Genomic DNA, 24,293 nt, shown 5'->3' with positions numbered 1-24,293 from the left:
GCCCTAGTTTCTAAACACGAAAATCGTTAACAATCGAAGAATTATCGAATTGAAAACCCCGATCTCATTATACCGGAAAATGAATTCCGAATCAGTCTCATGGGAAAACACAAGACTAATAAAACCGAATCGTCATCCACACTAATGATCTCCCATAATTACATCAAGGGAGAACAAACCGAATCCACATTTCAAATTCCGTTTTTCTAATTACATTGTTCGTGATGATCCTATGGATACGGGTTTTATACGAACTAGACATAAGATAACTACTTTCTGGAGACATAGGCAAAGTATTGTGCCATGGGAACAACGAAAGCGATAACTAACAAACCTCCGACGACAAGCGTAAATTGGTCTCGTTTCTCGGCTGTTTCCTCCTTAGTTTTGAAGTTGGATTCTCTTTTGGTGTCCTTAGCCTCGGGGCCGCCAGGATCGGGTAGACCGTCGATTGCGGCAACTAGCCGTTTAGCAGTGCTATAAACTGCTTCATTATATTTCTCGTCTGTCGCCAAGACTACAAGCAATAGATACAAATGATATAAACATTAGAACGACGATATGGTGGTGTAAAATATAGACAAATTGGATAAATAGAACTGCAAATGATACAACCATCAAACCAAACCAAACAAACCTATTATATCCCATTCTAGAGATGCAACAAAATCCCCTATTGATCCTGGTCCCAAAAAGCCCAATCCTATTAAGGCCAAATACGATCCCAGGCCAAACTAAATAGCCCGATCAGACCAAATTTCTTTTTCAACGCCCAGTTAAAGCCCGGCCTATAAAAGACTGGAAAAGCCTGATCAGGCCCATTCACACCCAAGCTCGAAGCCCGGTCCGAAAAAACCAGGGCCTAGTGAGCCTGAAGCTCAGTCCAGGCCATGCCCCAAAGCCCGATCAGGCTGACATTTTGGGCAATCCTCGTGAAAAAACCTAGAAAAGCCCAGTTATGCCCGAATATTCCAAAAAAAGAGGCGGTCCGGAAAAGCCTGAATGGGCCCTTTTCAACCCGAAAATCCAGCCCGGGCCCTTTTTGCTCACTGAAACGGGCTTGAGTGGCCCGTTCCCAGTCCGAAAAAGTTCTGGCCTTGTGCATCTCTAGATTAAACAGAATTCCATAAAGATAAAAATATGGCACAAAGAAAAGAGAATGAAATCTTGCCTTAGGTTGTTTAATGGCAAACAATTCTAAAACATAATAATAAGGCTTAAAGGGAGGTCAACTATGTTTCAAGAACTATCTAAGCTTATCAATCATAGTTATGAGACAAAAAAAAAACTTTACCATCTAATTTTCAAGCAAAAGAAGCTGCAATTTTAGATCAGTTTGAAAATGGACAAAAGGTTAAGAATTTAATCTTTTTATATTATTTTATTTGAAGTTAAATTTGAAGGATAAAATGAACCCAAATAACTCACTTGACCCTTCAAAGTCAAATGTTTACCCTGCTTATTTATTTGAAAATTAACAAACATTTTTCAGACATAATTGTTCTCAGTTCTCACTAAATAAGAAGGTAAAAATATATATTTTTGGAATTCATATAATGATATGATTACGACGCTCCATCTACAAATAGATAAGACTTTGGTCTGGCACAAAGTTAGCCGATGCTTATTCCCCATATTTCTTCTTAGAGCGTATTGATTTGACCCCATAAGCGGAACCTGGACCGATCTTACCTGGGATCGCAAATCCCAAATGGACAATTCCTCAATATCTTGTTGGTTTATTGTACGCTGCTTCATATAAAAATATTCAATATATTTAATCCCAAGAAACTTTCAAATAAATTTTATGTAAAATTAATTATACATTCAAGTTTATTGGTGGAAACATTAAAAAAATACATTTTCCTCTCTTCACTAAAATTTTTGGAGAATTCTTCAAATTTGAAGATTTGTATTTTCTCTTTCTTACTTTCTCCATTTTGGAGAAAATTTTGGACAATCTGTTGAAACAAAAAAGTAGGTAAAAATCTCATTATGAAGGATTTGTTGGAGATGCTCATATAAGTTAGGTGTTTGAAAAAGCTAATTCAGGTAGTGTTTCAATAAGCTCTAGGAGTTCTTTTCACTTTTTTCCAATTATTCCCATATATAATACATAAATGACCAAAAAACCCTATCATTTTTGATAATTTTAAATTGTAGTCTAGCTTATCAGCCAACTTTTTACCAAATATCGACTCGTTTATCAACTAGTTTGCCCAACATAGCCTAACAAAATATCAGTTCTCAGAAAACCAAACAAACAAGCATATAAGATGGTCTAAACGTAGAACAAAACCTGAAAAGAGAGAAAGATAGTTACCAGGAAGGTTTTGGGAAACGGTGGCATCAAGAACAGTATCACCAACAGCCTTGATGAATTCAGGACCCCCGGTCACCGCCCCTTCCTTTTGACTCGTCACCAATACCACTATTCCTTTGTTATTTCCCTCTTCGACTGTTGGGTACCAACGCTCCAAAACTTGGTCAGCATACTCGAATGCATCAGCTTTGCTCTGCAACACCATTGTCAATTTATAAGAACTTTAACACTTTTTGGGAAACAAATATATATCAATCAATACCTTAAATCCAAACCTTAGATTGGAAAAGATCATGTCAAACAACATTTTAAGGTAAAAGTTCTAACGGTTCTCACAAACAGTACATGGGGTTCTCATTTGATCATATGCTCTTTTCATTCATTTACTGATTTTACAAATTCATTGGATTTTGGTTTTTGTTACAAACAAACCATTTTTAATAAACATCAGAAGAAAGAAAACGCTGTATTTATGAAAAGTGAGTATGGTTTTCTTCTTGTATTTACATTCAGGCAGTTTGTTTAAAATCACTCAACCCTGCAAATTATGGTGTTTCTTTTGCAAGGATGAATGATTAATTGCAACAAAATATAATGTCTTCTCTCAATGAGTTAATGAGTTTTTCAAACAATGTTTTTACAAACAAATTTTCTTTCTCATAAATATTGGAAAAAACTACCCTTCTAAACAATTAATTAACCTTTGGTAGTATTTGAATTCTAAATCTAATATTCTCTGCCTTTGGTAGTACTTGTTAGATTTAAAATTGAAAATAAATTCGGACTGGAACAGGTGGGAATATTTTTTTAATAGTATTTGTTAAAATTGTATAACTCAACAATAATAATTTCATAAAATATCAATGAGTAGCATGAATATATTGCAAATTATAAATCACTTCATATGTTACTTAAGTAATTGTATTGCCCAATTATTACCAAATGCTACTCATAGTTTTACTTTTTTTTTTATTAACCTGGATATCCAACCCGCTATGCGAGCCGATTAATCCCAGGGCAACCACCTGCTTTGCAGATAGCCCGGAGTCACCGCATTTGAACCTCCGTGGCCACAAGAGGATTTTTATTCCTCCTTGGATTTGAACCTGGGCATAGTTTTACTTATTTGACACTCTATTTTTAGCTCTTAAAATAATTATACCTATCTTCTAAACTTAATAAATCAAAAAAATAAAATTTTCCATAAAAATGGTTTTGACCACTACTAGTATTAAAATCATAATGTGAAATGCACTATGCCTTGCTAGTTTTTAATCAAAGATGTTTTCTTGATTTTGAGAATAATCAAAAGTATCCCTCAAAGCTTCCTCCAAGGTCTTCTATTCCCTCCATCCCTAAAAACTCTATATTTGACTTTTCTAAGTCAAATAAGTTAACTTTTTATCTTTTAAAATTGCAAAAATATGGCATAATATGATAGACAACATATGATTATTTAATTGAAGTAGAACACCAACTAAGGTAATAGAAGCTTTTTGAAGCTAGAAGGGTAAATATATGAATGCCAACTTATAGTTGAAAACCCAAAAGTTAGATTTTGGGTCATTAAGATGGCTGAAAATTTTGAAGTAAAAAAGGTAGAAGAGTATGAATGTCCACTTACATAATCAAAAGTCTCAAACTTTAACCTCTTGACAACGTGTGCTGCTTTTTTTCATTTACGTTGTTAGTTCATGAGTGTAAGTTTGCCCGAAACCCACAGTTACAAAAAGGAAGTATAAACCGAATAGAAAAAATAGTGTTTGACAACTTTTTCATCTTTAGAAAACCTTAGATTGAATTTTCAAGATTCTATAAACACTTATCATGAAAAATTATGAACATGGTTACCATTTTCTCATTGTTTACAAACAAGTTTTATGAAATGCAACCTACTCGAGATTGAAGTTGCAAACTTACCAAAAGACCGATTTATTTATTTTTCTAACTTATATGTTGAGAACAAGATAGACTTGTCAAAGATCCCATAAACAAAAATTCCAACACCATTTGTGTACAGAAATATATAAAACAATGTAAACTTTATCAATTATTCTTAAACTATGTTGGATAAGAAGATATAGGCAATGCAGGGCCAACTAAACACTAAATAAATCTATTTTATTTTGTAGTGTGACATTAAATCAAACACTTGGCGTGCACTGACCGTGAGTTTGCGAACGGTAACAAAATTGATGCTAATTTTCTTCCGGTACTCCAAATCCGACAGCAATTTCTTCAAATCGGATCTTGTTACCCGGCTAAGAACACCAGCATCATCCACCACATAAGTTTCTTTCGGAGGACCGTCATTGAGCACATCAAATTCAGATGCAAATGCAGACCCAGTGGCTAAAATTGGGGTAAAATTGAGTGCTAATGAGATAGCTAAAGCAGCAAATCCATGTTGAACATGAGAAAACCAATTGGGGTGATTCGTGGGTATTGCTGAAAAAGATTGAAAACCTGAATCCTTCTTGAGATTACAACAAATGGGTTTGGCATTTGCGAGAGTTGATCTGGGATTTTGCTGTTGCTGGAGAGATGATTTGATATTGAAGAGAGAAGGGAAAGAATGAGGAGCTAAAATGGTCTCCATTTGCAGAGATCGATGAAAATGCGTGTGTTCTTCTCATCATCTAATACTTCTGATGTGTGAAGCGGAATAATTTATGAGTGGTTTGGATTTCGTTTCTTATGGATTGGTTTTCTGGGCAATCTCTTGATTTGTGGATAATGTCTTGTCTATTTAGAAAGCGAAATTTGCAGTTACATCCCTACACTTATGAGAAATTGCATTTCATTGCTTATTAAAAACATCCTATGTTTTTTTGTAAATGTTTATCAAACTTATACGGTGTCAAACTAGAGTTTTTATAAAAAAAATGTTTGGATTAGCTTATGGTGGTACCACACTGGATAAGCTGATAAAATAGATAGAGATATTATTTTCTTTTCTCATCCAAACACTAAAACTTCTTATTGCTGGTATCCCATCGGAATAAGTGAATAAGTTAGAAGGAAGTAAGGGGTCGTTTATCAAACGTTTACCTAAGTAAGCGCTTACCAAGTAACATTACTTCATCGGATGAATATGGCAAGGACCAACAATCTTACCCAGTAAGAGCGAAACAAGAACCAAGAGTCTTACCTTGTAAGTGAATGCGACGACTCTTACCACGGTAAGCGTTTACCGGGTAAATTGTTACATACGATGTCGTTTTGGTAGACTAAAATCTTATCCGCCAAATAAATAATAGTGTTAAATTTTACCGGCAAGCACTTACCGGGTAAGTGTTTGATAAACGTCTCCTAACTCATTAAAAACTCCTTATTTACTGGTGCCAAACCGGTACAAGAATTTTCTTTTTTTTCTCCATTCAAACACTAAAAACTTCTTATTACCGGTACCATATTGAAATAAGTTAATAAACACTTTAAATAAGCAATCTCAAACACCCATAAAAAGAATGCAAAAAGGTCTAAAATCATAGGTCCTAACTAACATCGAGTCGTGGGAACATAAGGGTTAGATACATAGGAACCAGTTTGTCAAGATTTTGTGGATGTACCAAATAAGTTATGTCAGATACATTCTTTTTCAGTAGATCTAAACGAGTCATTAGATGTAGATATGCAAAAGGCCTAGGCTTTTTTGAGATGGCCTCGGGCCCAGTGAGCAATAACAAAGGCTTGGGCTTTTTTAGGTGCGTGGGGGTCGTCGAGCTTGGGCTTTGGGTTTGAAATTTGCTAACACTAATTGGATCCTCTGAAAAAGTACCTTCTTCTCTCACTCTTTTAATGTTAGCAAATTTGTTACCACTTAGGTTGTTTAGGATCACAGGTCTTACATTCTTAACATCCGCAACAAATGTGTAATTCTTTGTTATGATACAAAATATAGAATTAAAAAGTTAAATTTTGTTGTATCTGCATTCAACCCTTCTACAAAAACACCTATAGTATAAGTCATTAACACATTAGGGACTAACAGGTTTACATCAACCTCCCCCTCGAGCCTTAATATAGAGCCAAATAAGCTTGTAACTTTGTAGTGACTATTGAATGTTATTCAGCTTTCACGAAAGAACGAGGGGACACTAGAAGAATAACAAAGCATTGGATGTTTCGTTGTCTTCCAAGTAGAGATGGACATTTAAGGGTTGTTACCAAACGCTCACTAAGTAAATGCTTACTGGCAAGAGTCATCAATCTCACTTATCTTATCGAGTAACATTCTCGGCCATCAAAATGGATTGTTGGTAAGTGTCTCTTCCTAGTAATCGCTAACCGGGTAAGAGTCTTCTCCCTCACTTACCGGGTAAGATTCTTAGTCCTTACCACACCCATTTGGTAAAGGTAAGTGACACCCAATAAGCATTAGGTAAACAACCCCTTAGAGGTTAGCATTAGGTCTATGACATCATTAGTTCATACTATGCCAAACCGTCAATCCTTTTCCCTTTTTTGAGTCAGACCAATAAAAGATCGGTCTTTTTAGGACCAGATAAAGCCTAAGCCGATCCATTTTTCTTATTTTTAAATCCAACAATTATATTTTCCCTTCTGTGTAAACATATTATACCATGAGCAGACTTTTTCAGACCTTATCAGTCGATAGACTGTTGGACTATTAGACCAAGGTCAGACTTTTTCAAACCTTATCGGTCATAAACTAAGATAGACCATTGGACTAAGTTTGATCCTTACCTTGCCAAACATGGACTTGTTTGGGCTTTTTGCAAACTGCTTTGACCATGCTTTACGTTTTTCAGAGTGGTATGTGTTCAACTCTATTTATAGAATACATGAGACATACCGACACAATAAAGAGAATGACGAGTTAATGAACAAGCATCGTAAACGGGTCAAAGTAATCATTAGCATATCAATCACTATCCCCGATAAAAAAGAGAACGTTGTCCATAATTATTCTTTAAGCAAACCACAAGGATGGTGCCTGATTGGTTTGAGTTTGACTCCAAATGTCAAAAGTACCAGGWGGTCACAGGTTCAAATCCAAGGATGAATAAAAATTCCCTTGTGGCCAATGAAATTCAAATACGATGACTCCGAACTATCTGTAAAACAGATGGTTACCCTGAGATTAGTTGGCTTGTATAGTGAGTTGGATATCCAGGATAATATATATATTTATATATGTTCTTTAAGCATTGGATAGCTTAAAAGAGCGCCATTCCACCGTGCTTCCTTGAAAAACTACATATATTGAACAAGAGTATGAATCACTTGACACAACTTTGGATCAGTAATCTTAAGATAAATCAAACTTCCAACAAGTTGTCGATAATCATCAGATTTACCAAATTATAGACCCAAAATGAATTGTTATTCGTATCAAGTTGAATTATGTTTCTTATGATTTTTTTCTTTGCAAGTCGAGATTTTTTCAAAAAAGAGTCTGAATGATCTACATACATCTTACCCCGCCCTCAAAACATATATTTGAGTAAAAGGTTGATTACTGACAACCTCGACGACCCCACAAAGGACCCGGCCCTAGTAGTCACATGCGAGGAGACATTTCATAGCTGATTAGACGGTTGAGGCTAGCAGTGGGGTTTAAACCCATCTCCTACAAGATTCAGACATAAACTTGTTGTATATTTTAGCAAAGTCACTCCACTCATTTACCGACTGATTTACACGTCCAATGGCTTAAAACCATATATTCAGTTGAGATATACGCGGTTTGTTTGATTTAAGTTAAGAATAAAATATTTTATTTTACATTTAAAAACAAAAAAGTATGGAGTTTAAATTTTGGAGGTGTTTGGGTTTGCTTATTTAAAACAATTGATGTCTTTTTGTAAAATTGCTTATCAACTTATGTGGTGGCAAATCAGAGTTTTATAAGAAAATTGTTTGAATTAGTTTATGGCGGTACCATACCGGACAAACTGATAAAATATATGAGATACTCTTTTATTTTTCATCACAAACATTAAAAACTTCTTATTATCAGTACTACATCGGAATAAGTTAATAAGTTTTAAGCGAGTGATTTATCAAAAACTTCTTGTTACCATGTCAAACTGATATGAGCATTTTTTATTTTTTCCATCTAAATGCTAAAAACTCATTCTTATCGGTATCACAATGGAATAAGTAAATTAAGCTTTTTAAGAGAGTGTTTGAGATTGCTTATAAAAACAACTTATTGATTTATTTTGGTGTGACTTTCGAGTGTTTGGATAAACAACCTATACAAGTGTCAAACCGATAATAAAAAGTTAAAAAAAAAAAAAAGTTAAACAAAAGTAAAAAAAATGTATATATATTTGAAATAAGCGATACAAACACCCCTTTTTCTTGGGACAAAGAGCGAAGAAAAAAATGAGTTCTTATCCTTTTTGACCATCAATGGCCATCTCTGTCCATGAATGATCCTCTTCCCTCTGATCCTCTCAAAACCGTAGTTTTCATGGCCAGACTTCTCTCTTTAACCTCACAATCGCACCCTCCTAAACCTTACCTAAACGCTTTCAATTCCATAACAAATTCTCTCTCTGAGCAAACCACTTCCAGAAGAGAATTCGCTGTGAACACCGTTTCGATTTGCAGTTTATCTTCCCTAATAACGCTTGTTCAACCTCCAACTCTCATAGCTCAAACTTCTTCTGCTACTAAGACGATTCTTTCAGGCATTACCAGTACTAAATCATGGTTTCGATTCTTTGGTAATGGATTCGCCATCAGGGTTCCGCCTGATTTTGAGGATATTATGGAGCCAGAGGTCAGATTGTTTTCTCGTGATTTTAGATTGCGTGATTATACTTCAAATGTAGAACTAATATTTGATTTAATGTCCTGTAAGACTATAATTTTGAATTCATCTCACCAGTGGCCTTTGGCCGAACAGATATTTTAGTTGGTGTCTCAGCATAGTGTGTGTGTGTGAGTTCAAGATTCATTTGCTAACAGAGATGTGTGTATTTTATTTGTTTATAGTTGTTTTAAAAGAAACATTTCAGTTCCTTGATTGTTGCCTTGAAATCTAAGGTCTTATTTGGCCTAACAAACGTTTTCTCAAATACCTTCTGCTCAAGGTACTCCATCTTCATTTCATATAGCGCAATCGATACACCGACTCTGGGTTATCTGTATGGTGTCTGGTGTGTTGTGTATGGTGTTAGGATTGATGATTAGTGAACTGGTTTAGCACTTTGTCTACACCCACAACATTTTATAGGATTTTATCATAATTTTGGTGAATTCTGTATTATATTCAAAGATAAAGAACGCCAACTGTGAGAAAAATTCAAAAAGATAACTGATAATAGAAGATAAATGATTAACTTTGCTTATAGTAATGCGAAGTTGTGCTCGGTATGCAATATGAATCAAGTTCTGTATCCAACATATAGTAGTACTATGACCAAACCAAACCAAACCAAACCAAACCATATCCATGCGAAGGTAGAGTCTGGGGGTAGGATCCACCCCAAGGGGTAGAGAAGCTGTTTCTCTAAGATCACCGGCTTTTAGAACACAAATTAAAAGTAACAAGATAGCAAGCTATAGGTGAGAGTGTGTGCAATCAAACAACAGGTATATTAAACAGACAAGGCATCAGGGACAAATATGAGGAAAATAGGTTAATGCAAACAAGGAAACAAAGAGCAATACTAATAACTACTAGTACATGAAGAAAAGCTAAGACTAGTGTATGAGTAGAAAGGTCACACAAGTAGATACAATAATAGATATGATCAGTACGAAAAACTAAGAAATCCCTGTACCTGACAGTGTAAGACTTTGGTAACCTAACTGTCACGGTGCTACCCTTGCCCTTTTGTGTGTATAATAGGCTATTGAAGCTTGGTAATTCCTGTTTTAGAATACATGTAGACCATTCTTTTTGATGCATAAAAGGTTCAGTTTCATCAAAACTTTCATGTTGGTATACAAGAATTTGGATTTAGATGGTTGTAAACCAAAGAATTGTTAGTAAGCTCAAGGGTTTGCTACTATAGGAGGCATAGTTGTTACAGGCACGCCTAAGGCTCTGATGCTCATAAGGCTCAAGGTCTTGGGCTTTTCTAAAGTCGAGGCTAGGCGTATTCACGAGGCTCACTAAGGCCCTACGGCTTGGTTGAGGCGCCTTGTGGGCCTAGGGTTGCTCATAAAGAGTTATTAAATACCAAGTCAAACCCCAATATTAAATAAGTTTTCTCATAAAAAAAGTTATTAAATAGATGACATAAGTCAAACCCTAATATCAAATACCCGGTTCTTATAACTTCAAACCTGTTTCTCCATAAATACCCAGACCTTAAAACTTCTCCCTCATGGCTCACGCGTTAAAGCCTTCTCCTTTCTGCCTCTATCGATATAGTTGGTTGCTGCACTGGAGGCTTGTACTTGTCACATATTTGAGTTGTGTGTAATTGTGTGTGTGTGTGTCTATATACATTTTTTATATAAGATGTGCCTCGCATTCCTGAGGCCGTGCCTCATGCCTGCGCTTCGCGCCTAGGCCCCGGGACCCCTTTGCACCTAACTGCGCCTTGAGCCTTTAATAACTTTGATAGGAGGGTTACTATTTTCGGATGTTAACTGCTCAGGAGTTGCCTTAACTTCGGTTTTTCATATTTCAGCCAGAAGTTAAGTTGCATGTATGCATCCTTTTTCAGCAGATTAATGGTACTTTATTGTCTTTTTTGTTTTGTTTTTATAGGACTACAATGCTGGTTTATCACTTTATGGAGATAAAGCTAAACCAAAGACATTTGCAGCACGGTTTGCTACACCTGATGGGTAAAACTGTAATCTTTGTTTTTTCATGGCATTGTCAAGGTTTACGAATTAATATGCTCTCTTAGTCACAGTTGTGAAAACTTAATTGGCCTAGACTACTTAGTATCTTCTGCTTTGCTAGGCAATTGTAGCTTCTACTACACACAGTTACAACTGTGATGTTATTGCAATCAACGAATAAAGCAACCAAAAAAGTAATAGATGGACAAACAAGATTTGGTTACATAGTTTGGTGATAACACCTCCAATTATTGGTTTTTCTTTGTCGTAAACAAACGATTCTTCTTGTAAAAATGTAGAACAAACGATCACTCCATATCAGTGAGAAATTTGGACAAGTTGTGAAAATCTCAATGTAAATGTAAAAGAACCCATTGTACTTGACACTTTTTGTTCAAAATTGCTCATTCCTTCAAAGGGTAGTGATCTGTTTGCATTCCTTCAAGAACAATGGATTGTTTTAAGAAAAGCAAATTACTATGATTAGGAAAGTGGATCACTTCCCTTCAGGAGGGTGATAGTATGTTCAAGCCATGAATAAAACATTGGAAGTTCATGTGTTAAACATTTTGTCATAATAATCTGTAACAAAAGTATCTTTTGTGTATTACTTAGATTCTGAATGAGGTAACAGCTGATGAAATTTATCTGCAATAAGCAACATAAGTTCTTGGTTTATCTGACATCTTTTTTTATGCTTCACAAGACCAAGTAAAGTCACTCGTAATTCGTCATAAATCTTTTTGATGGAAAACAAGTACAAATAAAGCACAGTTTTATGTATAAGATGTTTTTATTTTTCGTAAAATGATTTTTACTAAATGTTAAATACTTAAATGTTACTATATGATTATGCAGTCTTACCTGGTTAGCAATTCATACAGATCCGAAGTTTTAAGCGTTGTCGTCCGCCCATCTAATCAACTCAAGATCACCTTTTTAGAGGTTTGTGGGAATTAAAGTTTCGACATTTGATAAATGTCCATATCATAGAGATGCGATATTGCGGAAAGTTTATATGTGGCATAATTCGATAGTTGGCCATTTTCTCTCTTCATCGTTTTCCCTTACAACTGTCTATTTCCGTCATTGGCTACAATATAATGTCCAAATATACAATGCAATGCCTCCTCTTCCTCCCATGGGCATTGCAACATTTTTCTTTTCTGGAATGTCCCAAACAAATTGCAATATTGTCTTGCTTGGAAAGTTTCCAAGTCAAAATTACCTACATACCCCTCATTGCTGTTACAAATAAATTGATTGTATTGATTAGGGTGTATAAGTTTATTCATTTTGTGTGCTTGGAATTGTCTTTTAGATGTTTGACAAATTTGTCAAACATTTTCAATCAGTCTCAAGTTGCAGTTTGTGACTTCCACGGTACAGAGGCAGTAGGTTTTTTTCGCTCCATCCTAGTGTATTTTTTTTTATATGAAAACTTTGATAGCTTATTCATTGAGCTTAAATTTTATCTTGACTATATATCCTCAGTTTCTAGAGTGATCCATCGAGAAAACTTTCTAGGGCCAGACACCATTCTTTGCTTAGGGTATCTCCAAAGGTAGGCCAACAACGCCATTTTTTCGTTTTGGAAACTCCAACCAGCAGGCAAAAAGGATGCCATATATGCTGTGTGGTTTGAGATGAAGCAATTTTTGGTGTCTATGGCCCCACCAATTTGCTCATTTAGGGTTAGAGATGGTCTTAGTTGAGAGAGTATGTCGTTCAACTATTCAAAATGTTTTGTGTTTCACCGTTGTGCCAATTAGAGAACAAACATAAATCGTAGGAAGTAACCTTTTAAATGATTACGATGGATGGCAAATTAGTTTTATGCCACACATAAAGCACAATTATTGCCGTGCCATATTATCCAACTATATATGCAAGCTTTGACATTATTATTGCCCCTCCACAATGTGCTCTAAATGTAATTCGTTTAGTGTTTGACTATTAGTCAAATGTCTAAAGTACCCTTAGATAGCTAATCTTGTGAACCAAGATAGAGAAGTATCAAGAATTTGTAATAATGATAACAAGCAAATATACCAATACATGATGCACCAAATTCCTTATTTTTGTGAGGGTCGGGAATGAAGCCCTTCTACAAAACTTTTCCTTTGCATTGTTTGCAAAAAGAGGTGGTCTATGTGACATGAATCAGTGAATCCTTCTGATTGCTCCAAAGGTCACCGCAAATGATGGCAATAGGAAAATAGGCAACTTTTCTTTGAAATTTTGCCAAGAAATAGAACTTTGTGTTGTGTAATAGAGATGCCGAAATGGAAATTTGTGTGATTTTTCATGAGAGAGAGGGAGTAATATTTTATTATATGATCACATTCGTCTATGTTTTGCTTCCTTTTATCTTTATTTGCAATGAGGTAGATTTTTGTGCCAATTTTTGAAACATATCATTCAGAATTGCATATGCTTCATCAAGGGGCTTCAGAGTGTGTGTTAACAATGTGATCTTTAGCAGGCCAAAGATGTTTCTGATCTGGGGACATTGAAGGAAGCAAAAAGGATTTTCGTTCCAGGTAAATTTTATTCGAGTTTTTCACCAAACTAGCCATTTTAGGCAAAAAGAATTCATCAAATAGCTGTTACTTTAAGCATCATCAAGAAATAGCCGGTAAGTCTGCAAATTGACCCCGCAAAAAATTAAAAAAAAAGTTGCTTTTCGGCTGAGATTATGACCCACCATCCGACTAAATAAAGCAAAAAGGTGATTCCGCATATTTGCTAAGCAAATCTGCCAAATTCTTCGCTAGCTTGGTGATTGTTAAAACAATGGGTTTTTCTTTATTTTTTTGCCAAAAATGGCTAGTTTGGTGAAAAACTTATTTCAATTTGAGCATAGCCTGTGATTTCCATTTCCTGCTTAGATCCCGAATCTTCAAGTAGGCCCTCTTAACGATCTGCGATCTTGGCTTTTTAGATATGACTTCCTAATTGGAAAAATTTCTTTGTTTGTAGATTCAACATTTTTTCCAGGATCTAAATTTTACATCTTGCAATTGCTTTTTTTTGTTCTTCATTTGTTTTTGATAGGCGGAACAAGTTTATACTCTGCTCGTGCCATAAAAATTAAAGAAGAGGAAGGGTACAGGTAATTTTTGTATTATATCATACTCTTTAATTCCCATACATGGAGTAAAAGAAGATAATGAAATAGAAATATAAGTTCATTTTTTGCAATTTTTTAAATGAAACAGAGTTGAGTCTTGAATCAGATTTTCCATTTCTGGTTGTATTTATTGAAGACAATTTTGTTAATGATATTTTTTCATGAATTGATTGTGTTCAGGACCTATTACTTCTATGAATTTGGGAATGATGATCAACGTGTTGCGCTAGTAGCTGCAGTCAATAGTGGAAAAGTACGATTACTTCAACTGATGAGTCTTTAAACACACACGCACACACACACACACACACACTCACACTCTTCCATAAGTGTAGTTCTTTTTTTCTGAGGTGTTGAACGTAATCAACTTTAGGGTAGAGGTCATATTTGCTTACATCTTACCCCTGCTTTCGAGTGGGATATACTGGGTTTGTTTGACCTGGTTTGATTTGGTACTTGATTTTATGTGTGCAAGTATTGGTTTTTATAAAACTTCATAAAAATGTTATCATTTGCAAGAATGAGGAATCTTGGACAAAGTGGAGAAATATAAATGCAAAAATCTTTCACTTTTGTAAATTCCACTTAAATGATATTTTAATTAAATCCATGAACTTCGTGCCTATTAAAAGAAAAGTGACTTCATACTCATTAGAAGGTTATAGATTTAATTAAAATCTCATTTAAGGCTATATACCTAAGTATCTGATCGGGGGCGAGTATATGACTTGTTTAGAATCAAGAAATCGAATTGAAAATGTTTGTTTGCAGGCAATTATAGCTGGAGCAACTGCACCGCAATCTAAATGGGTCGATGATGGTGTAAAGCTCCGTTCGGCTGCCTTCTCATTGACGGTTTTATGACGAATATCTTTCAGGATGTTCCACGCTGAGAGTGTAAATTTCTCGATCGAAAAAGATGTATAGAGATTAGTTTTCGAAATGATAGTAGGGATCATATAATCGATTTGGTCTCGATTGAGCTTTCTGTTTACCTTATGTTCTGTTTTAATGTAAGTAGGGGTGTCCGTGACTTCGTGGTCTAGTTTGAGCTGTCTGACCTCGTTTTATAAATTAGACTGCAAGTGTCGGTTTGGAAAATTCTAAACCATATGGTTTGACATGAAGTGATCAAATTGGTTAAATCAAACCACCATCGGTCTGTGTTGTGGTCTCAATTAAGCTTTCTGTTTTCTTTGAATATAAAAGCTCGTGACCAAGGGTGTGAACGATATGAGGCAACTCAAGATCGGCTCGGTCAACACTCGACTCGAATAGGCTCGGTTTGAACTCAAGCTCGACTTGACATACCAACGAGTTGATTTGAGTCGAGTTACTCAATACTCGACTCGAAAAGCTCTTGAGATATTCGATTTTCTTATATATAATTAGTTTTACATTATAATTTGTAGAATATAATGTAAAATTTTGTTAATAAAATTTTCAATAAAAAATATCGCATATTTTTTAAATATTTAAACAAAAATGTACATTTTTTAACTATAAAAAATTATCAATTATTAGTTTTATTAAAATCATAAATACAAAAACAAAAAAAATAATAAAAAATGTTGGTGATTAGATTTTGCCAACCTTATCATTTTGATGATGAAATTTGAGATGCATTCTTAAGTTTTATAAAGTTTAAGATAACATCAAACTTTGTATGTGCATGTTGTCTAGATCACCCGATGAAATAGTTAACATAGTGTTTCTTAATTTTTCATTTTTGTGTGGTTTTCCTTGAACCTAACCCCCTCCCCAACACACACACACACACATATATAGGTTACGGTGAGAATTAAAGTTATGGTGAGAAGGGTAAGTAAGGATTTCCACCCTCAGATCAATTTTAATTGAAGATCAACACAATCAATTCCAGTATCAAACGCAATTCATAAGGTGTTGGTTGTATTAAAAATGATCAAAGGTTCAGATCTCTTCTTAAGCTTCTCACCTTAGCTGCTATTCTCACACGATCTTTTGTCTCTCTCTCTCTCTCTCTCTCTCTCTATATATATATATATATGTGTGTGTGTGTGTGTGTCAAATTTCATGTAAAAACAACATATAATGCAAAAAAAATTAATCAACAAAATTTTAGTTGTTGCATTTGTATAAGAGTAGCATCGTACAAATGTAGTTCAAAAATAAATATATCAATCATAATACTTAATAACTAAAACTTTATACAACCATGTATTATATCATCAAAAGTTTCTCTACAAACAATCAAACCAATTATGCAAATCCTTGTATACGTTTTTATTATCAAACACCGGATATATTTATGTACACAACGTGTTTCCCATTTTATTGAGATCGAGAGAGAACCTTGGAAAAAAAAAAGAACCAAAGAACTTATCAAAACCGTTAAGTTAAAATGATTCAACGAATATGGTTTTCAAAAAGAATAAAAATAGCATCCCCATTTTTTAAATTGAAAATCGGAGGAATATAACAAAACTGGAGCGAAAGACCTTACACCAAAAAAACGATCACCATATTATCTATAATTTGACATCTATTTTGATATTTTTTATCCGTTTTTTCGTGGTTCTCTGGTTCTTATTTTTTAAGGTTCTCTATGGATCTTCTCTCTCTCTCTCTCTCTCTCTCTCACACACACACACACACACACACATATATATATATATATATAATGTATATGTATATGCATACATACATACATACATAGGGTTGGTTTATGGTGAGAATAAAAGTTAAAATGAGAAGCGTAAGGAGAGATCTCCACCCTCGAATATACATTAAGATGAGATGCACCGAGATGCACGAGATCAATCTCCATATTAAACTCGGTTAATGGATGAGTTTGAGATTAAAGGTGATCAAGAATCCAGATGCCTTCTTACGTTTCTCACCTTAATTGCCTTTGATACGGGGATTGATATATATATATATATATATATATATATATACACGTATATATATAAATACGTATATATAAATATATAAATACGTATATATATATACATATATGGAAATGTTCATTTGAGAAATGATAAATAATTGATAAGTAAAGAAATGATCCTAGCCCTTCATCTGGTAAACATTGCGGCTTTGACCGTGAAGCACCAGATAATTCCTTGCATGGGTATGCAGAAAATAGAGAGGTAGTTTTGTAACTTTTACAAATAGGCGGCACACGAGTTCATATGTAAACCCATGTAATACACATATGAACTATAGGTTCAATGTGAACATGTTAATTAATTCACATGTGAAGTATTTACCTGATTTATATATAAACCTACAAGTTCATATATGAGTCAGTTAATCGGTTCATATATGAATCACACGGGTTTATATGTGAATCAATTAATTAGTTCATATGTTAATCATAAAAGTTCATATATGAATCAATTAATTAGTTTATATATGAATCACACGGTTTTATATGTGAATTAAATGAGTTCACATATGAACATATAGTGCATATGTGAATCACATAAATTCATATATGAACCTGTTTGACGCCTAATTGTAGAAGTTACGAAACTACTCTTTCTATTTTTCATATAGCCACAATTATTGACCAGTCAATGCAATTATTGACCAGTCAAATTCGATCTTGACTGTATGAAGAGCCAAGATCACTTCTTTACTTCTCAAAATAACTTTTGGTTATATATATATGTGTGTGTGTGTATTATAGGCGAAGGATAGTGTGATTAGGAGTTAAGATGAGAAACATAAAAATATATTTGAACCCTTGATCGATTTTAATCTCATGTCTACCCATGATGACTTGCTCTTTAGAAGATAATTGATCCAGTGTATCTCGGTGCACCTCATTAGTGTTGACATTTAATTATTATTGATCCAAGGATGGAGATCTCTTTTACACTTCTCACCATAACTTCACTTTTCATGGAATTCAACCCTATATAAAGATCGTGTGAGAAGAAAAGTTAAGGTGAGAAGCATAAGAAGAGATCTGAGCTCTTTATCACCTTTAATTTCAAACTCACCAATGAGTTGTGTTTGATATGAGGATTGATCTGATGCATCTCTGAAGCTCTCATCCTAATGTGCATTCCATGGTGGAGATCTCTTATTACGCTTCTCACATTAACTCTCATTCTCATCGAAACCCAACCACATATATATATATATATATACACACACACACACACATAGATGTAAGATAAAATGTTAACCAAAGTTTTTGTGTTAACTTTACAAACCATTTCAACCAATCACAATCCATGTTTCTATTAGGTTTTTATATAGCTTACAATTTAATGCCAAAGGTAGTTGAGTAATTTCATTTTTTATGTAACTCTCATATCATTAATTGGGAGTTACAAAATTATAAAATCCCTAAAAATGTGCATTTTTAATATTGATATTTTTTTTAATATTGATCTTCCATTTTTATTGTTTTATGAGTTTGTGATTCGTGGAGGAAACACGGTAGTAAAAATCTTCGATATCATTCAAGCTATTATGGATAAACGCATTGGAAAAGAACTCGACAACATTGAGAATATTAAAATGGTTTATGGTGACAATCGGAGTTCGAGTTCGGGAAGTGAAGAAAATAACCAAAGCGAATGTCTTGGTAATGGATTAATATTTTATTGTACTCGTTTTAATCGAAATTATGTTCATTATGATGTGTTGTGTTTTTTGTAGTTTATATTGTTTTGGTAGCTTTTTCTTTAATTATTAATGCGTACCTAATTCACATGTTTAAATGGAATTCCATGCATGACCCATTTTCATATGGTCATATATCCGACTTTTATGAATCATGTACCATTGTGTTCATGTTACTACTTTCATTTGAGTATATATAACACTTCATGAACGAAATTTTGTGTTATTTTTGAAGCTAGATCCCACATCTTTATATTTGTTTAAGTGTTTGCACCTGGTGTTCATATATGTCAATTTGTGTAAGTGATTGACCTAGTGTTCATATGATGGGGGTTATGTGTTCATATATTTTCTACGATATTCTCTTCCTATGTGGCTTCATCATGTTCACAATTATATACATTCATGTTAATGACCCCCATCATATGAATATCGGTTTCTGTTAGTGATCTCACCTGCTATTCATATATGTTCATGTCAACTTACCGAGTCGTTGGTTAAAAATTTGCTCCAAAATCTTTATATAAGCACCGTTCTTGCACCTGGTGTTCATATATGTCAAATTGTGTAAATGATTGCACCCGACATTCATAGTATGGGGGTTATGTGTTCATATATGAACATACGATGTTCTCTTCCTATGTGGCTTGATCATGTTCATAATTTGTTCATGTCAATTATTTTCGTCTATAAACAGCTTGTGAGCTCGAACCAAATAGATCTCACTTGCTGTTCATATAAGTTCATGTTCATATATGTTCACATTACTCATCTCATAGTCAATAATGATTGATCTAACTCGCACCCAATAAACCTATACATAATTTGTTCATATATGTTCATGTCAATTATTCTAGTCTATGAACAACTTGTGAACTCGAACCAAATAGATCTCACCTGCTATTCATATATGTTCATGTTCATATATGTTCACATTAATCATCTCATGGTCATTAATGATTGCTCACACCAAATAAATCTATTTTCTGGTTGTTGCAGTTGATTACTCCAGTTATGTAATATTAATGTTCATTGATTTTACTAACTATGATGGTATCAATAGGTGTTCACATACTTACACCCTCTAAACATGAAACGGAATACGATGTCGGAGAGTGTTCAAATGGAAGCAAGTATTTTATCCCCAATGTTGATGACGAGCTTAAACCAAAGATCAACGCACAATTCGTATCTATAAATGAAGCGGAAAAGATGTACAGGACGTATGCGAACAATGTCGGGTTTGATATTCGTCTTCATGCCAAAAAAAACAAACAAGAATGAAGACATACAAATAAGATGGTTTGTATGTAGTAGGGAGGGAATACCAAATAAAAAGTATTTTGATTCTATGGCTCTTCAGTCCGGTGAGAGGAGATACCATAAGACGAACCTTAAACGGTGTGGATGCAATGCATGTATAAAACTCCATTTGACAAATGATCGCTCATAAATGTGTTCATAATGAAGGAACTATTGTTCACAAACTATTTATATTGTGTTCATACCTGTTTTTTATTTATTTCTTTTCGTGTAGCAGCTATTCTTATTATGTTTATTGAAAGATTCAATGGCCAAGATCGGTTAACAAAGTTAACACAAAAACTTTGGTTAACATTTGAACCTGACCCTATATACATATACCACAAATCAGATAGAAACCCGCTAAAAATTCGAAAATGTGAAAACCAATTTCAAATATTATTCAGCAAATAAAACAACACATGTAAAAGCCAAACTATCAAATAAGCTTTGCATATTCATATTGTTTAAAATATTTTGGTCTTGTATACAAGTTTAGGTGTGTTTTTCATGTATAAACATATTTTTGTGTTTTTTTCTTTCACAAACAAAACATTGTTTGACATTTTATCCATCCCCACTCAAACCAAATTTAAGTATCGGGATTCCGTCGGGTTTTCTTTTCTCGTCGCTAAATGACAGATAAAAACATGTTGTCTTGACGTCATACGTCTAATCCCTGTTCTACCAATTAAATAAAGACACATCCGATTTTTATATATTTTAAATTTGTTTTATTCAAAGTTTATATCATTTCTAATGACTTGGGATCATGTGAAACCAGATTTGTTTCGTTAAATAATAGTAAACCTTCACAACAAAACACTGTAAATGACGTTTTTAATCTGAGATTTATATATCTAGAAAATGTTTTATTGTAATATAATCTCGACATATGTGAAAAAAACCCACATGTTTATTGATTTAAATAGAAAATATATATTTGGATATGATCATCATCTTCGATGGTCAATGACTCTACTCTACCTACCCTCTTTTCACTATTAATTGCAACCCACAACGTCATCTTTCCACCATTTTTTCTGTAAATTTTGATCCAATTTTCTCCAAAAATGGCGATTTCATCGGCTTCCTCAAACCTTACCTCACTCTATACACCACCAATTTCACAACGTACGTTACCAACACCATCAACCACTCTCTTTTCTTCTTCAAATTCATCCTTCGTCACCAACACATTCAAACCCTTGACCCTCAGATCCATTCCACTTAACGCCAAAAAAAGCGGTTTTTCTTGTAATTGTATGTTCGGACTTGGCGTGCCGGAGTTGGTCGTTATTGCCGGAGTCGCTACCCTTGTTTTCGGCCCAAAGAAGCTGCCGGAGGTAGGTCGGAGCATCGGAAAAACCTTCAAGAGCTTCCAACAGGTCTGATTTTGCTTTACACTTTGATTTGCTTTTGATCTCTATTAGTTCAGTTTGTTTTTTATGTTAATTAAAACATCTACCAGGATTTAAACTCAGGATCATCAATCATCGATTTTAAAACATTGAGTAAAACTTACTTGGTAGCATCGATTTTGGATTGACATTAGAGGAGGAAGCCATAGCGTTAGGATGAGTCAATATTCCGGTGATGATGCCACCAATCCGATGGAGGGATTCCACAAGTGATGGTGTTATTTCTTAGAGAGAAATTTTGATTTCTCCTTTCTGCTTATGACATCTCACACATGAAAAGACCACCTATTTATAGTTAGTTAGTTATACGGCCATCAAAAAATTGCCATTAATTAGTTAAGGTAGATAATGTCATTAGGGCATAGATAAGAGTATAATCAATATTTACACCATAGATAAGTAGATATATTCCAACATTTTATGCTACTTTCCTTTCACATAACGAATAAACAAGTTTTTTTGACCAATTTGACTGCGAAGATCCAGTGCTTCTACTTTCAGACGAACATAATCCATCTCTTTTTTGGGAATTAGGGTTTATGATGTTTTTTTTAAGGTTTAAATGTTGTTTGGTTTGAAGATCAATTTACATAGAAAAAAATGTTCTGCACAATCGCCCTTAATGATGTCAAAAGTCTGATAGTGTGTGTAGGCTGCATCAGATGGAGATTGCACCAACCCTTTTAGCCAACCTAATGAAATCTTAAGTAATGTTATGCAACTTGCTGGATAACATTCTTTCATTGTTGATTGGAATCTTAAAGCCATGGTTTGTGCAAGTATACCACCTGGAACCAACTATGGTACAACCTAATCCTTCCTACTTGACATTTAGTATCAAAGGTGTGTTTGGTATGCGGAACACGATGAGACAAGACAGTACAAAAACCTGTTGTTCCATGTTCGGTGTGATGCTAGACCGCGATAGGAATTGACCTGATGGGACAAAAATGCAATTCTTTTTGTGCAGTCAAAATAGGCGGAACGAAAAATCAAGGAGATGGAACAAGTTAGGTAAATTATGAACCTAGCCACGCCAAATTAAAACCCTGAAACCTTCCAAAATTATTTCAGTTTCCGTCCTCATGCTTGTTCGTCCGGTCAATTCATGGACAACCAAACTTGCAGAAATTACATCTTGGCTGGTATCAAATAGGGAAAGAAAGCTTACCCAGGTGGGGGTGGCTCAAATTGTTGGGAATTGCTTATAGAGAACCTAATTAAAGTCAGCATGCTATTGTCTAGTGAATTACTGATGGTTTGCTTGGGAGGGGGATATGCTATAAAACAGTGAAACAAAGACAACAGGTCATAGATGTTACTGTTTGTGCCAACAGTAATATTTATTCTTTCTCACTATTTCAATCAAATCGAACTTTGCTTTCTTCCTTTTATCGTGTTATTCTATGTATGTGAATTGTTTTAAGACCGAAACCGAAGGACAACGGTTCAAACTGCTAATCAGCATTGCTGCTTAACTACAACTTTTTGGTACCCAACAAATTCCTGATTTGATTAGGGGGTTCTTTTTGATAGATTTTATCACATTGAGAGATTTTACATCCTTGAATGAGCCTATTTGAATTAGGGGGTCGCTTTGATTGATTCTTTTATCACATTGGGAGATTTTACATCCTTGAATGACCCTATTTGAATTAGGGGGTCGTTTTGGATTGATTCTTTTCACACATTGGGAGATTTTACATCCTTGAATGAGCCCAGAAACACATAAAAGGAAATTGGTTCGGGTCCTAACCAGTCACAGCCTCTCTTGGGTTAATAATTGGGATTGGTCAGGCCTGAGATCACAATCAAAGATACCAGCTGATTTATCCTCTCTGTTCATACCATCTTATTAAGTGGTAAGCTTGATGGTATGTGGGCCCCACTCCATAGGTGGCTAGCCAGTCGGTTTTTCTTCTTGTTATCTATAGGACCCATGGGATTAGTACGTAAACTGGCCAGGACAGCCACGGTTACCAAAATATAAAGAACTTGATGGTATGTGAAGTAGGTGTCTACATTTTCTTTTTCCAATTAAACCACACGCCAAACGGAAAATACGGAAATCCGGATTCTAATACCAGTGAAGTTGTGCAGGCAGCAAAAGAATTTGAAACAGAGCTGAAAAAGGAACCCGAACTGCTTGAAGAGCCACAAACTGGTGGGCTTGAGATCGTTCAGCAGGAAATCGAAGACGTTAAAAGCACGAAGGTCAGTTTATAGAAAGGTTTGATGTGAAACCTGATGGCGTGTATTCGACATGTTAGAGATACAATTATTTAGCTTATATTTGAACTAGATTTCGTAAACGAACCTATCTTTGTATGGCATCTACTGAGTTTGTTTGATTTGATCGTTAAGAAAAATGCTTGTTATTTGCTTGCAGTGATATGAATTCATTTCTCCGTTTTTTTTTTCTCAATCAGACTTTTTGAGACGTTACGAAAATAATGTAACATACTTGGGTTCGGTATGATTCTTATTTTGATAACCTTCATTTTATTACTTCATATACGATATTTCAAATATTTAAATAACTGTTTTGGGGGTATTTTTGTCTTTTTATAAACTGGAGTTGGGTAAGGGAGTTGGGTAATGGAGGTGGAGGAAACAATAAGTTAAAAAGAGTTTGATGTTTCAATGTCTCAATACTTGTATCAGTGCTGTGAGCCATTGTATAATAAAAAGTTTAATATAATATAATATA

The 24,293-nt window shown here is 34.5% G+C and overlaps 3 protein-coding genes across 3 annotated transcripts; 2 read left to right on the top strand and 1 right to left on the bottom strand.

Annotated features, from left to right (window-relative positions):
• Window positions 1-41: 41 nt before the first annotated feature.
• Window positions 42-4,976, bottom strand: LOC112515369 (UPF0603 protein At1g54780, chloroplastic). Its single transcript, XM_025122148.1, has 3 exons — window positions 4,491-4,976; window positions 2,324-2,516; window positions 42-517 (listed from the first exon to the last, which is right to left on the bottom strand). The coding sequence occupies exons 1-3, from the start codon at window positions 4,920-4,922 to the stop codon at window positions 270-272; spliced, it is 873 nt and encodes a 290-aa protein (XP_024977916.1). The 5' UTR covers window positions 4,923-4,976; the 3' UTR covers window positions 42-269.
• A 3,682-nt stretch (window positions 4,977-8,658) lies between these two features.
• On the top strand, window positions 8,659-15,282 carry LOC112515780. The gene is made up of 7 exons (XM_025122706.1): window positions 8,659-9,080; window positions 11,025-11,104; window positions 11,989-12,049; window positions 13,590-13,647; window positions 14,162-14,219; window positions 14,418-14,490; window positions 15,009-15,282. The coding sequence occupies exons 1-7, from the start codon at window positions 8,724-8,726 to the stop codon at window positions 15,099-15,101; spliced, it is 780 nt and encodes a 259-aa protein (XP_024978474.1). The 5' UTR covers window positions 8,659-8,723; the 3' UTR covers window positions 15,102-15,282.
• A 5,835-nt stretch (window positions 15,283-21,117) lies between these two features.
• On the top strand, window positions 21,118-24,002 carry LOC112515352 (sec-independent protein translocase protein TATA, chloroplastic-like). The gene is made up of 2 exons (XM_025122123.1): window positions 21,118-21,550; window positions 23,684-24,002. The coding sequence occupies exons 1-2, from the start codon at window positions 21,236-21,238 to the stop codon at window positions 23,807-23,809; spliced, it is 441 nt and encodes a 146-aa protein (XP_024977891.1). The 5' UTR covers window positions 21,118-21,235; the 3' UTR covers window positions 23,810-24,002.
• Window positions 24,003-24,293: the final 291 nt, after the last annotated feature.

The sequence above is a fragment of the Cynara cardunculus genome, assembly GCF_001531365.2.
Source record: "Cynara cardunculus var. scolymus isolate 2C chromosome LG 7, CcrdV1, whole genome shotgun sequence".
NCBI classification, from domain to species: Eukaryota; Viridiplantae; Streptophyta; class Magnoliopsida; order Asterales; family Asteraceae; genus Cynara; species Cynara cardunculus.
The sequence above is the reverse complement of the archived record's forward strand: the minus strand, read 5'-3'. Positions and strand labels throughout refer to the sequence as shown.

What these genes read in the sequence shown, in the direction of transcription:
- LOC112515369 (XM_025122148.1), bottom strand. Translation starts at nt 4,922, where the DNA reads ATGGAGACCATTTTAGCTCCTCATTCTTTCCCTTCTCTCTTCAATATC. An exon ending in TTACCGTTCGCAAACTCACG is followed by an intron (nt 2,517 to 4,490) that starts GTCAGTGCACGC and finishes ATGGTGTTGCAG; the next exon opens with AGCAAAGCTGATGCATTCGA. An exon ending in CGTTTCCCAAAACCTTCCTG is followed by an intron (nt 518 to 2,323) that starts GTAACTATCTTT and finishes TATTGCTTGTAG; the next exon opens with TCTTGGCGACAGACGAGAAA.
- LOC112515780 (XM_025122706.1), top strand. Translation starts at nt 8,724, where the DNA reads ATGAATGATCCTCTTCCCTCTGATCCTCTCAAAACCGTAGTTTTCATG. An exon ending in TCAAGATCACCTTTTTAGAG is followed by an intron (nt 12,050 to 13,589) that starts GTTTGTGGGAAT and finishes GATCTTTAGCAG; the next exon opens with GCCAAAGATGTTTCTGATCT. An exon ending in AAAAAGGATTTTCGTTCCAG is followed by an intron (nt 13,648 to 14,161) that starts GTAAATTTTATT and finishes TGTTTTTGATAG; the next exon opens with GCGGAACAAGTTTATACTCT.
- LOC112515352 (XM_025122123.1), top strand. Translation starts at nt 21,236, where the DNA reads ATGGCGATTTCATCGGCTTCCTCAAACCTTACCTCACTCTATACACCA. An exon ending in CCTTCAAGAGCTTCCAACAG is followed by an intron (nt 21,551 to 23,683) that starts GTCTGATTTTGC and finishes GAAGTTGTGCAG; the next exon opens with GCAGCAAAAGAATTTGAAAC.